Raw genomic sequence first — 13,013 nt, forward strand, 5'->3', positions numbered from 1 at the left:
CTCTTTAAATCTGGGTTCCCAGTATTTTGAACATGCTTTTGACTGAAGATGAAAGAAAGTTCGGTTGGAAGAGTTAATTATACATGGGATTGCCTCACCTAGGCCATATTTGACAAGCTTGTGAAAGGCAGCCTTGGCTGAGGACACTGGAGAGCTGTGTACAAAGATTAATCGTATTAAATGTCATTTTTCAATGAGTGTAAGGCAGACAATGGGTGGGAAAAATTAAACCCTATTTGCAACCATGCGCAGTGGAGACATAATCTATGGATATGGGAGAAGGCTAAAGGTTCACGCAGTGATTTAACTGATCTGAGCGTCCAGAGAGTAGGGAGGGCAGGGGAGGAAGAATTCTTGCAATACTAAATGAAGCAACCAGCACTTTTCCATTTGGCGGTCAGTACCACGAGGAGGTAGAAAAGCAAAGGAAAAAAAGAAGAATGTCTCTGAGAACAAGCCAGTCCTCAGTGGCAACTCTGAACCACAAAAACATTAATCTGGTTAATTTTGGTAACAGGCAGTCTTCTAAAAGCATTTGTAGGTTGCAAAGCAAGGAACGTTGCAGGCAAGGAGGTTTTGTGAGAACTAACGGTGCGTTTCCAAAAGAGAAATACGCTTCCTCCAGGGACTTGCCAGGAACACTGGACAGCAGTGATGGACAGGTCAGTGTACAAGGGGCTGGAGGGATTCAGAGTAACCTACCTGGACCTTAGCTGGGGTTTGAGCTCTGTGTTTGGAGTGGGCGTTTTTTTGTGAGAAATTCAGGCTGGAGTACAATGTTGGTGCCCTTGAAGGGAGCCTATTGGAGTAGCTCAGTGGAGTTACGAGTTGTGGTATGAATGTAAGCCAGTGGTGGGATTCAGCCGGTTCGCACCTATTCGGGAGAACCGGTTGGTAACTTTCTAAGTAGTTTAGAGAACCGATTGTTGGAAGAAATCTTTTGTTTTTTTCCACTTTACAGGGCTAATCCTGTAAAGAAGGCAGGAAGGAAACATTCTAGTGTTGTTTCTAGCCTGATCCCTATTTCCCTGCTTACAGAAACTGCCTCTCCGGTTAACCCTTATTACATTGTAACAGCTAAGGCGAAGTGCCCATTGACCTGAGTGACCTTGAGTTGGCCACACCCACCCAGTCACATGACCACCGAGCCCCACCTACCCAGATGGTCTTTAGGGCAGAGAACCGGTTGTTAAATTATTTTAATCCCACCACTGATGTAAGATATGTTCATACAGAGAGAATGCAGTGGCTTCCCTTCCAACATTCAGTTTAGCAGCAGCTCCGGAATCTTATGTTGTGTAACATTATAATCGGTGCCAGTGGCATCCCTTTTTCGCTCCAGAATAAAGAAATAAATTTTCCTTTTTTATTGGTGGAGAAAACATTTCCGCAGCTCATCAGCCAGCGGTTGGGTTATTACAGGGTATCAAATCTTAGGCTGCATGTAAGGTTTTCATAATAGTAATTGCTGGGAAAGAGAGACAAACTGTAATTGCAGATAAGCTCATTATTGGAAATTGACACTAGCAATAATTTCAGTTCATTAAAGTGCAGCAGTGTAAGCAGCTGTAAATATGTAGGTTAATGTTAGAGTTTCCTTAAAAGCCTTGGATCATAGATAATAATCAACTCCACTTAGTTTTATCACTTTACACTTAGGTTTAGTTCTTTCCTGTCACTTGTTTTAAACAAACAAATTTGAAACATCCTGATAATTAAAAAAAATCAGTTGACAAAATAAATTGGTGTTTTGCTTGTTGGTCTTGTTAGAAAACTTTTTTGTTTGTGACAGATTTCAAGAGATCTAAGGTAGAATACAAGTAGTCCTTCATTTATGACCATTGCTAAGTGAGGCATTTGTTAAGTGGATTTTGCCCCATTTTATGACTTTTCTTGTCATAGTTGTTAAGTGAAACTCTGCAGTGGTTAAATTAGTAATATGGTTGTTAAGTGAATCTGGCTTCCCCATTGACTTTGCTTGTAAGAAGGTCGCAAAAGGGGATCACATGACCCTTGCAACCGTCACAAATACGAGTCAGTTGCCAAGCTTCTCAATTTTGCTCACGTGATCATGGAGATACCGTACTGGTTGTAAGAGTGAAAAACATTCATGTGGCATTGTAACTTCAAATGGTCACTAAATGAACTGCTGTAAATCGAGGACTACCTGTACTTATTGGATCTCCCCACTTCACCCCATTTTTCTCACAGTATCCTGAGTCAATATGGCTTTTTAAAAAATTGTTAAGTTTGAGTTTTCTGCTGAAATCGCTGGGTCACTAAACAGGAAAACATGGGTAAGCCTAACACAACAAAACTCTGCTGAAGACTAAAGATTTTGAGTATCAGTTTTTCAATCAGTAGAAGCTCAGGATTTTGTACTGTTTAGTTTAGAAGTACAGAACATACTTTGAACTATGGTGCCTCTCAAATTTAATGTGGCACTCCGATTTTATAAAAGTTCAGCCATTGAAGGGTTTAGTGTAAGGTGACCAGTTTTTCAGATTGGTAAAGAGGGACACCTTTGACCGGGGGGGAGGGGGGGGCTTGATTAAAAATTTTATACGTAGCAACAAAATTTTTCATACAACGCAAAAATAGTATTGTAATATTTTTTTTTCAACAAAGCTACAATTTACAAATATAAATTGTAACTGTTGCCAAACATCAAAATTTTAATCACGTGACCATGAGGATGCTGAACGGTCACTAAGTGTGAAAATGGTCATCAATCACTTTTTTCAATGACATTGTAACTTTGGTCACTATACCACCTTTCTTGCCACAGTTCTTAAGTGAATAACTGCAGCTGGTATTTTGTATTTTGGATAGAATCTTTTTTTAAATAGTCTAAGACAATTTAAAAAAAGAATCCACACAGAATAAATTGAAGTAAAACATTTCAAACTATTCCACACAGAATAAATCGAAGTAAAACTATTTTTAAAAATTCTATGCACAATATATTTCAAAGTATTGTGCATAGAATTTTTAAAATGGTTTATTTCAATTTATTTTGGATAGAATCTTTTTTTAAATTGTCTTAGACTATTTAAAAAAAGAATCCACACAGAATAAAACTATTTTAAAAAATCCTATGCACAATAAATAAAATATTATTTAAAAAAACATTAAAAAATAAAAGAAAAAACCCAGCTCACTTACCAGCAGGCAGGAACTCCAAGTCAATACAGAATGATGTAGATGTTAATACAAAGAACTGAGCAAATGAAAATGGTGAAATTAGTCAGGGAAATATTTTTCAAAGAAACTTTGCAAACATTCGTCTGGTCACCTTAGTTTAGCGTATTTTAGCATGTTTGGTAAATGTATGCTTTATTAATCATGGTTTATGCTTTAGCACAATTTGTATACCAGACAACTGAGGCTTAGGTAAGAAACAAAACTGTAGCTCAGTGCAAGACATGAATCCGGTACCATGTTTGGACTGCAGCCTTAACACTGAAATACTTCACTAAAGACATGCATTTAAGATATAAATCATAAATGTGGACACTCCTCTTGCTTGACTTTTGGAAGAAAATATGTGATCTCTCAATTAAATAATTATTTGTGAGCACATAGAAATATATTGTTTTTAAAGACTACTTTAAAAATAGTCTTTCTAATAGTAGATATTTCTGAAGAAATATCCATCTGGCTCAGTTCCAAGCGGGCAGAAAGACACTGGAAACAAAATGGAGGCTGGAGGCTGATTGGAAAGAGGGTCCATTTATTGATGAAGCAGAACCAAAAAGCATGTGTGATTCTAGGTAGCTGGCCACATGGAGTGGAGAGAGGGGGTTATTTATACCCCCTCTGGGCTTTGAACTTGAGCTTCCTGTTCCCGTGGCAAGAGCGTGTATTCTATTGGCTGCTGTAGACTCCCATGGGGCCATGCGGGGTCATGTTTGTCTTGAAGTCAAGTTTGGTTGAAGTGTGCTGATGCAATGAAGGGGCTTGTTGGGCAATTCCTATTGTGGCTGAGAGCTAATCCTACCTTTGTTCAGAATATCCTGTCTTGAATGGATTACCAAATCTGCATTTCCAAAAGTTGGCCCCTTAGTTTCTACTTAGGGCAGAGAGCTGAGGTTCTGAGTTTCTGTCTTTAGAAACATGTTTCTCCTTTAGAAAAAATACAATATTCTGCCTTTTAAAAATATTTCTCAAAATACTTCATTCTTCTAGGAGGGGTGGGTGCTAACTTTCTACATTACGAATAGCATATTCACAACTGTTCGCTTTAGAAATGTCTAAAGATAGTATTCCTAACAAATAAGTAGCAAGTTTACACAAAAAAGATTGTTATTACCTCATCCCATATATTAAAACAGCAGAATTAATGTTTGATTTAATTTTTTTCCCATTTCAGGCTGTGCCTCAGCACCTTTCACCTGGCCACATATCAGCCTTGGCAATGAAACAGAAGCTTGCTTTCACCAACCTCAGCTTTGAGGGAGATTCGAGGCATTCACCTTCTCAAATAAACACAACTACCATTGATCTTTCGGGTATCACGTGCCAAGAATGCATCCAATCCATTGAGGACAACATTTCCAAGTTATCAGGAATTGTGAATGTCAAGGGATCTCTTGAACAAAGCCAAGTAACCGTAAAATATTTGGGCCTGGAAATAAGCTCTCAGCAAATTTGCCAGGAAATTAAAAAACTGGGATTCGACACCAATGTTGTAGAGGCAACCCAGACTTTAGGCCAGTGGTCCAGTGAAGCTGTTATTAAGATGAAAATAGAAGGCATGACCTGCCAGTCTTGTGCCCATACTATTGAAGAAAATATTGGGAAATTACACGGGGTGAAGAAGATCAAAGTGTCCCTCAACAACCAAGAAGCCATCGTTGTTTACCATCCCCTTATTATTAAGCCCGAAGAACTAAAGAATAGCATAGACGGCATGGGATATGAATGCTCCATAAAACATAAGCAAGCCCCATTGGAACTAGGTTTCATTGATGTTGAACGCTTACAGCAGATAAATGTAAAAATGTCCAGTGAACATAACGGTGATGGAAATACTGGGGACAACACTGGATCCAGTACGTGCGTTGCAGTACTAGAAATCGAAGGAATGCATGACAGATCTTGTGTCAACAATATGGAAGGGTTGATTTCAGAGATGACTGGAGTAGAGGGTACTAGGGTATCCCTGGAAGAAAAAAAGATTATTGTGTGGTTCGACCAAAAGCTCATCACTCCACCCTCATTGCAGCAAGCCATCCAAGCCATTACCCCTGGTAACTTTAACCTAGTTTTTTCTCATGGAAAGGAAGGCCAAAATGGACTAATGATCTCAAATATTGCTTCTTCCGTACCTTCCTTAAGTCACCTCTCCCAAGTACAGGGGGCAAATGGATGCAGTACAGCTCTCCTTAGAATTGATGGAATGACCTGCAATTCTTGTGTAAATTCTATTAAAGGCTCCATATCCCAAAAGAAAGGGATAATGCACATCTCTGTATCTTTAACTGAAGGTACCGCAGTTGTGTCTTACAATTCCGTTATGACCAACTCTGAAGAGATACGAGCTGCTATAGAAGACATGGGATTTGATGCTTTTGTCCTAACAGGTATTGTATAATACAGCTTTTTCTGCTATTGAATCAAGATGCATGAAAAGTCTTGTGTTAACTGATGAATTTTAAATACCTAAACATGCTTCTGATTGGGTTAAAATTTAGAACACAAATTTATAAGCCCCAGCCTAGGGTTAGAGGCTGTTAGGTCCTAAATGTGTACATGGCTTTAGAATTGGGTACATTCTATACACTAGTAAAATACAGAGTTTTAGTACTTAAAATTAAATAAGTATGCCAGGTGTCTTGAAGGCCATATATTTAATTTAGAAACTGTGGCTATAGCTTTCCAGTAATATAGAAGACATGAGTTCCGTCCATGAAGACAATGAATTAAATTTCTCTCTCTTTTAGTTGCAGGGTTAGAGCTGTACTTGAAAGATAAAAAGGATGCTTGAATAATCTGTAAATAAATAGAAACTAATTCTCAGTTTCTTCAGAAATAGTTAGAAGCTAATTTTCATGTTACTGTTTTTAAACCCACCAGACTTTGTAGAAAGACATGTTTTGTGCAAGAAGGCAAAAACTATACCCAGCACAGTCTTCCTTTGTCATATCCATAATCTCATTATTAATATTCTGGGCTGCTGATGGACTATCCATCATGTGCAGGATAAGATCATGGTAGCTTGTTGTCTTTTAACACAACAAAACGTTTGAATAAAAATATTTAGATCAGACCTGGTGATTTCATGGACTCTAACTCTAAACCTCACTTTTCCTTTTACTTAGCATCAGTTTGCCATTCTGTTCTTAAGAACCGATTTTCCAATTTATCCTACAATCCTAATATTCTCAGGTAGTCTTCCATCAAAATAATAAGTAGGCCTGACTGGCATAAACATTTCACAATTTGTTTTGTGAAAGGTCTCATAAGAATCTTTTGTTTTGGAAAAGGAAGGAAGAAGCTTTCAAAGAAAAGGAAAAAGGAGGGTTTCAGAGACAATGGATGTTCTTCTCCTCAGCTGGCTTGCTCCGTCCACCTTAAAGCCCCCAATCGATTATTATCATTGACAGAATGTGGTCTTCAACACAAAAAGAATGCCGGTCCATGTTTTAAATAGTTTTAATCTCTCAGACCTGTTTCCATATCTTTCATCTTTTGAAAATAAAAATCCATCTGGGATTGGCATTCCAACACATATTTGTTTAAAATCCTTCACTTAACTTCAGAAATATAGCACTTCTAGGAAAGAAGCAATGCTTCCAAAAGCAACCTAAAATACTTTTGGGATAATGATTAACTGATGTTTCTTCTGCTCCACGTATTCATGCAATATTTATTTTATTTTAGATACAGTAATTGGAAAACCTACTGACGGAGTTATAGAGCCGAGTGAGATGACCTCTGTTTCCTTTAAAAACAAAGTCCCAGAACTGTCATCTGAAGATGTATTTTTGCCAAAAATGAAGTTGTGCACTAACGTTCCAGAATTGTCCAGCAAAAGAGACACTCAAAAATGTTTCCTGCTTGTAACAGGCATGACTTGTGCATCGTGTGTTTCAAGCATTGAGAAGAATTTACAAAAAGAAGATGGTAAAATAGCATGGCACATTTTTCTTTATGTTATTTGGCTTCTCCTTTGAAACAATGGCTTTCAGCCATTGCTGATTATTTAGCTTGCTAAATAACTATAGGGGCCATCTTAGCATTTTACTGTTATGTGAATTGGAATGAACCTAGCCTCATTATACTTAAGTACTTAACAATGACATGAATACAACTTTGATTTGATGTTAGACATGCCCTGTAAATATATCTGCTTAGAAGGGAAGACAATAGATTTGAGAAAGATTTACTTTCTCATCAGGCTACCTAAAATGGTAACTGGATTAAGTAATAAAGATTACATTTTAAGGCTGGACTGAGCGCTACCATTGTGTTCAGGCTGTTGGGTATGACATGGGAAAGAATTTATTTGCCTGATGCAGCTTTGTTTCTACAGGAATAGTCTCTGTGCTTGTTGCCTTGATGGCAGGGAAAGTGGAGGTAATATATAAGCCAGATAAAATTCAGCCTCTTGAAATAATCCAGTTGATTGAGAAATTGGGTTTTAAAGCCTCAGTCTTAGAAGATTATGCTGGCACGGATGGCAATGTAGATCTTAAGGTGAGCATAATGACACAAAGTCTTAGAAGCCTCATATTGATCCTAAACAGAAAAATGCAACTATGAATATTCAACAAGGAATAGATTGTCTTACTTTTAGGTTCATGCATATGACTTTTGAAACATTGAATTTTAGATCCCAGCAGCAAATTTTAAACGCAGGTCACACAATTAGCTTTGTGATTAAAGTCATATTTTTATACAGCCATAATTTTCTGTTCATCTGTGTTTGTACTTTTAATTTTGTTTCAACCTGAAGTTCTAAAACATAATGCTAATTGGATATATTTGCATTCATACATACAATTCTACATTTATTTCAGCTACGTCTGATAAATGTCAGCATCTGAGATGTTCCCAAGAAAAAAGATCGACTAAGGGAACATACTTACTTTGTAATATAAGAATTATTGCAAAGTTGCTTATAAAAGGCAAATATAACAGTTGAGAATCCCCGATATATTGCCGGCATATCTCCCAGCTAGCATACGATGAGGTTTAGCATATCTGGAAAACACTAGATTAGGAAAACTGGTTTGTCCTTGGGATTCTCATTGGCTGTATTTTCCATTCATTTTCTGTCTTCTATAGATGCCCTCTTGATCTGGAAGTTCAGGAGGTTGTGTAAAATACCACACAGATGAAAGTGTATATTTTTGTTTAATATGGGAGATATAGATGGAGCAATGGTCCATCTGTCAGCCCAAAGCAGATTCTTGTGCCGACAACTAACTGAACGTTTGCTTAGATTCTAGGGATGACTTGTAGTTCATGTGTTCATAGCATTGAAATCAAGCTTACTGAAACACCTGGCATTCTCGATGCATCTGTAGTCCTAGCCACTTCAAAAGCCCGTGTACGTTATGACCCAGAGGTGATTGGTCCTCGAGACATGATAAAAATTGTTGAGGTAAGCTGTTAAAGCAAACATTTCTAAGAGCCATGCTAGTAATCAATTAATTGGCCCAGTGCTGCAGTTCCCTTCTGCTAATGGAGGGGGGAACTGCCTGGCCCTTTTGTCTGTTTAACAACCTGCATGGTCGTTTAACGATGCAACAGAGAGAGCCAGGATTGTGGTCATTGAGTGAGGCAGTCACATGGGCATCTCATTGACTTACGGCCTAAATTCAGGGCTCAATTGTGACCATAAATGGAGGACTACCTTATTGGATTACAGTTTCCAAATTCCTAATCAGCAAACCTGCAGTATTTGGACGTTGAGTGGTATTCACCATGAGTAAAAATTCAGGCTTATCAGGGTTTTGTTAAACCTCTCGTTATAAAAGCAGTTCTGGTAATTAATAAAGTACCATTTATTAGTGTAACATAATCATCTAATAACTGCCTGCATTTATTTTTGTAATGACATTTCTTTGCTTTTTGTTATAAAGGGAATTGGTTTTCAAGCATCTTTGGCTAAAAAAGATCCAAAAGATCATAACTTGGATTATAAAGAGGAAATCCAACAGTGAGTATATCTGTCAACCAAAGAATATTTCATAAACAAAAGCTCCAGGGATATTCCTCTCCAATTAAATGTCCACCCATTGAAAAAAACAGCTTTTCTTCTCCTTACAGTTATTGAAATGTTACAGATTGGGGAATTCTTCATTGCCTAGGGGAGGAGAAATGAGGACATTTCTCATTTTTCACGAATAACTTCTAAACTACAATTGTTTCTGATCTGATTGGCCAACTACACACTATGCCTTTTTCTATAGAGTCCTCATTTTCTATGTTCCACACTTCTATGTATGTATGTGCTATCATAATTGAGTGGCAAAAATCCCAGGTGACTTTTGCTAATGGTAATTCAGATTGCTGCAAGCCAAATATTGTAGCTCTGCACAGATAGGTGCCACAATAAAATACAGCAGCACACAAATGTATGTTTAGGGCTGATTTTTATTAAATCTGATGACAATGATACCTGTGGGAGTAAACGTGGTATAATTTGCTTTTGTCCATCAAGTTGTGAGGGAAGCTTCACCTTCTAACCGTGTGGATTCTCTGCCATTGCAGATGGAGGAAGTCATTCTTATGCAGCCTGGTGTTTGGTATTCCGGTTTTGGTCTTAATGGTTTATATGTTATTACCCATTGATAACCAACATGGATCAATGGTGTTGGAGCAAAACCTGATTCCTGGACTGTCTATTCTAAACCTTCTCTTCTTTGTACTTTGTACTTTGGTTCAGGTATGGAGGTTCTTTAAATACTCTGTTTTTAACATCTCCCCTTATATAGTTATCTATAAATCTTTAAAAAGTTTTATTGAGACACGTAAACAGGACATGATGGAAAGCTAATTGCTCCTCTCTCTCTCTCACTCACTTCCTTCCAGTTCCTGGGTGGATGGTACTTCTATGTCCAGGCCTACAAGTCATTAAAGCATAAAATGGCCAATATGGATGTCCTGATAGTATTGGCCACATCAACTGCTTACGCCTATTCATGCATCATTTTGATAGTTGCAATTACTGAAAAGGCCGAACAGAGTCCCATCACATTTTTTGACACCCCGCCGATGCTGTTTGTATTCATAGCCCTTGGGAGATGGCTGGAACACATAGCAAAGGTTGGTATTTCTTGAGGGCTAAAGGCCAGATTTACTTAGCAACCACATAATTTTCTGAATGACAGCCGTGATCAGCTTAACGACATTGGTAAAAGTGGTGGTCAAATCAGGTCTGGTCATGTGATGACTTGCTAAATGACCACATTGAGATATCTTTAGATAAGAGACATATCTGCTGGTAGATAAGGAACACCCTATTTACAAGGTTGCAAAGGTGTCACAATCTCTATGGCCCCTGACTTATTAATGCCTTAACTTCAATTCTTTTAATTTCTTCTTTTCATTTTATTCTTTAACGATTGAATGTAGATAGTCTTCTCAATGCTGGGCTTTTGACTGCAACAAATGAAATAAATGAATAAAACTGGACCCCGTCCATTTCTGCCATCAGCAAATCCCTTGCAAGTTCCCCTGTAACTCTCAAACAGAAGTGGCTGCCCACCACTTTATATAGGTTCTTGGAAGCTTGCACCATGTCCTTAAAATATTCAGCTTAGTTCAGTCTTCACCACAGATCCCCTTTAAATACCTTTTGTGGCTACATATCATGGCCAAGGACCCCGAAGATTTAACTCAAGATTTAAATCATATTTTTTTTTCCAAGTCTGCGGATCCCCTGTGATGACATTGCAGCCTTCCAGTTTTCCGCAGATCCCCGGCCTGAGAACCACTGAGATAGATCACTTTTTGCAGTTTATTCAAATTATATAATTTAATATATATGACAAGTGAGCTTCTTTAGGATAAACTTTCTACCAGCAACCTCCACTAGCAAGAAGTCCCTTGCCTTAATAGCCTCCTGCTGCATCTTAGTTTTGAAAAGAAAGTGGCATTCCAACCATCGGATTTTATATGCCCAATCTTTCAGTTACTCAGAGTAATATTGATCTGTGCCTGCATGTTGAGCAACAGAATTGGATTTAATCTTCCACTGACCATGAAGTTCACATTATCTTGATTGGCTGGACCATTTCAGTTCAAGCTACCTCTCAGGATTCAAGGATGTGATGATATAATATGTGAATTATATATGAAGGTCTCTGGAATAATAGTAAAAAAAACCAATATAGTTGTTTCAGTGTATTTATCAAGTGCATTAGCATAGTATGGTGAAAAGATTCAATTGTTCTCTTTTCTTAATTCCCCCCCCCCGCCCCCAAGGCATATTTTGATTGTATACAAAAATGCAAGCTTGATGAAGTGATTTAATGTGCTTTGGGACTACGTAGAAATAAATAAGTCTTATGTGCTCCATTATACTATGGAAGAAAAGCAGCAGTGGTTATAAAGGGTGTGAGAGATGAGCAGTTACCATATGAGCCAAGAGCCAAGGTGGCGCAGTGGTTAAATGCAGCACTGCAGGCTACTGCTAGATCAGCAGGTCAGCGGTTCAAATCTCACCGGCTCAGGGTTGACTCAGCCTTCCATCCTTCCGAGGTGGGTAAAATGAAGACCCAGATTGTTGGGGGCAATATGCTGACTCTCTGTAAACCGCTTAGAGAGGCCTGAAAGGCCTATGAAGCGGTATATAAGTCTACTGCTATTGCTATTGCTATGAGAGAAAGGGAAGGGAGGAGAGTAAACAAATTACATTCTAATATAGGCATCTAGCCAAGAAATAGCAATGAAAAGTTTGCCAGAAAAAGGAGTTTCCCAGAGATGCTGATTTGTTCGTGTATTTCAAAACACAATGGTCTTTTGACTTGCATTCTCTAAAATATCAATGCTTCTGCACAGTGCATAACTAGCAGAATGGAATTCTTTTAGCATCTAGGCCCTCTCTTTAGGATAGCTATCATTCCATTCTGCTCTTGCATTAGTAACAATGGAGCGTATATCAATATTTAGAATACATCATTACTCTGCTCTTCAAATAGTAACAGTGGAGTGTATATCAATATTTAGAATGCATCATGTAAAATTAAACTGGAAGCAGCACAAGTACATTGTGAAGCTAACTACATACATTCTGTCTCTATTTTCAGAGTAAAACATCAGAAGCGCTTGCTAAATTAATTTCTCTTCAAGCTACAGAAGCTGTGGTCGTGACACTTGGACCTGACAATTGCATAATCAAGTACGTCATTGGTAGAAATGTTTCACTTTTTTATGCAGCAATATTTTCAGTTCTTTTAATAACTTTGAAAAGTAATATGGAAGGGATGGCTGTAAATGCACTGTAGTGGATGTAATTGATTTTTAGGGTACACTGAAACATAGTTCTTCTGAGTCACCTGTTATGAACTGCTGTATATAGATTAAATAGCTAAGTGGAATTGTGCCTGTAAAACTCTCCTTTGAAATTAATGATTTCTTCACCATCCAATAACAAGAACACGTCTTAAGCAATATTTTCCTCCTTTGGGATTCTCTCCCTAACTACTACAATTAGCATGGAAACAAGTAGTCCTCAAGTTACTATCACAACTGAGCCCACAATTTGGGTTGTGAGTTAGTGCTGTCATTAAGCACCCACTGGTATGTGGCCCTTCAACTCTTCCCACCACTCCTGGAAGGCTTGTTCCAGCTGAGGGCTGGTCTTGTGATGCTTTTGAGGCTCTTTCTAACCTTTGGAAACATTAGCTAGCTTTCTACAATAGCTGAACCTTGCATCGGCTGACATGCCAGCAATTGTAGTAGTAGTAGTTGTGGTTTATTATTGGTCCCACTCCTGAAGGACTCCGGGCAGCTTACAATAAACAAGGGAAGGGGATAAATAGACAAAACAACACTTT

The 13,013-nt window shown here is 38.1% G+C and overlaps 1 protein-coding gene across 3 annotated transcripts in view; it reads left to right on the forward strand.

The window, feature by feature from the left end:
* The first annotated feature begins 322 nt into the window (after positions 1 to 322).
* ATP7B (ATPase copper transporting beta) overlaps positions 323 to 13,013 on the forward strand; it is a 35,080-nt gene continuing 22,389 nt past the window's right edge. Inside the window, exons 1-10 of one of the 3 annotated variants that reach the window (XM_087716941.1) lie at positions 595 to 662; positions 2,212 to 2,297; positions 4,373 to 5,585; positions 6,886 to 7,128; positions 7,538 to 7,701; positions 8,450 to 8,611; positions 9,093 to 9,169; positions 9,724 to 9,898; positions 10,045 to 10,278; positions 12,264 to 12,355. In XM_087716941.1, coding sequence (XP_087573067.1) covers positions 4,418 to 5,585; positions 6,886 to 7,128; positions 7,538 to 7,701; positions 8,450 to 8,611; positions 9,093 to 9,169; positions 9,724 to 9,898; positions 10,045 to 10,278; positions 12,264 to 12,355 — 2,315 coding nt within the window. In that variant the 5' untranslated portion in view covers positions 595 to 662; positions 2,212 to 2,297; positions 4,373 to 4,417. Of the gene's footprint in view, positions 663 to 2,211; positions 2,298 to 4,372; positions 5,586 to 6,885; positions 7,129 to 7,537; positions 7,702 to 8,449; positions 8,612 to 9,092; positions 9,170 to 9,723; positions 9,899 to 10,044; positions 10,279 to 12,263; positions 12,356 to 13,013 lie in introns of all 3 variants that reach the window. The other 2 variants (XM_087716940.1, XM_087716942.1) reach the window with 2 other exon arrangements.

The sequence above is a fragment of the Thamnophis sirtalis genome, unplaced genomic scaffold, assembly GCF_051295495.1.
Source record: "Thamnophis sirtalis isolate CommonGarterSnake01/CBP01778 unplaced genomic scaffold, rThaSir2_p1.2 scaffold_5, whole genome shotgun sequence".
NCBI classification, from domain to species: Eukaryota; Metazoa; Chordata; class Lepidosauria; order Squamata; family Natricidae; genus Thamnophis; species Thamnophis sirtalis.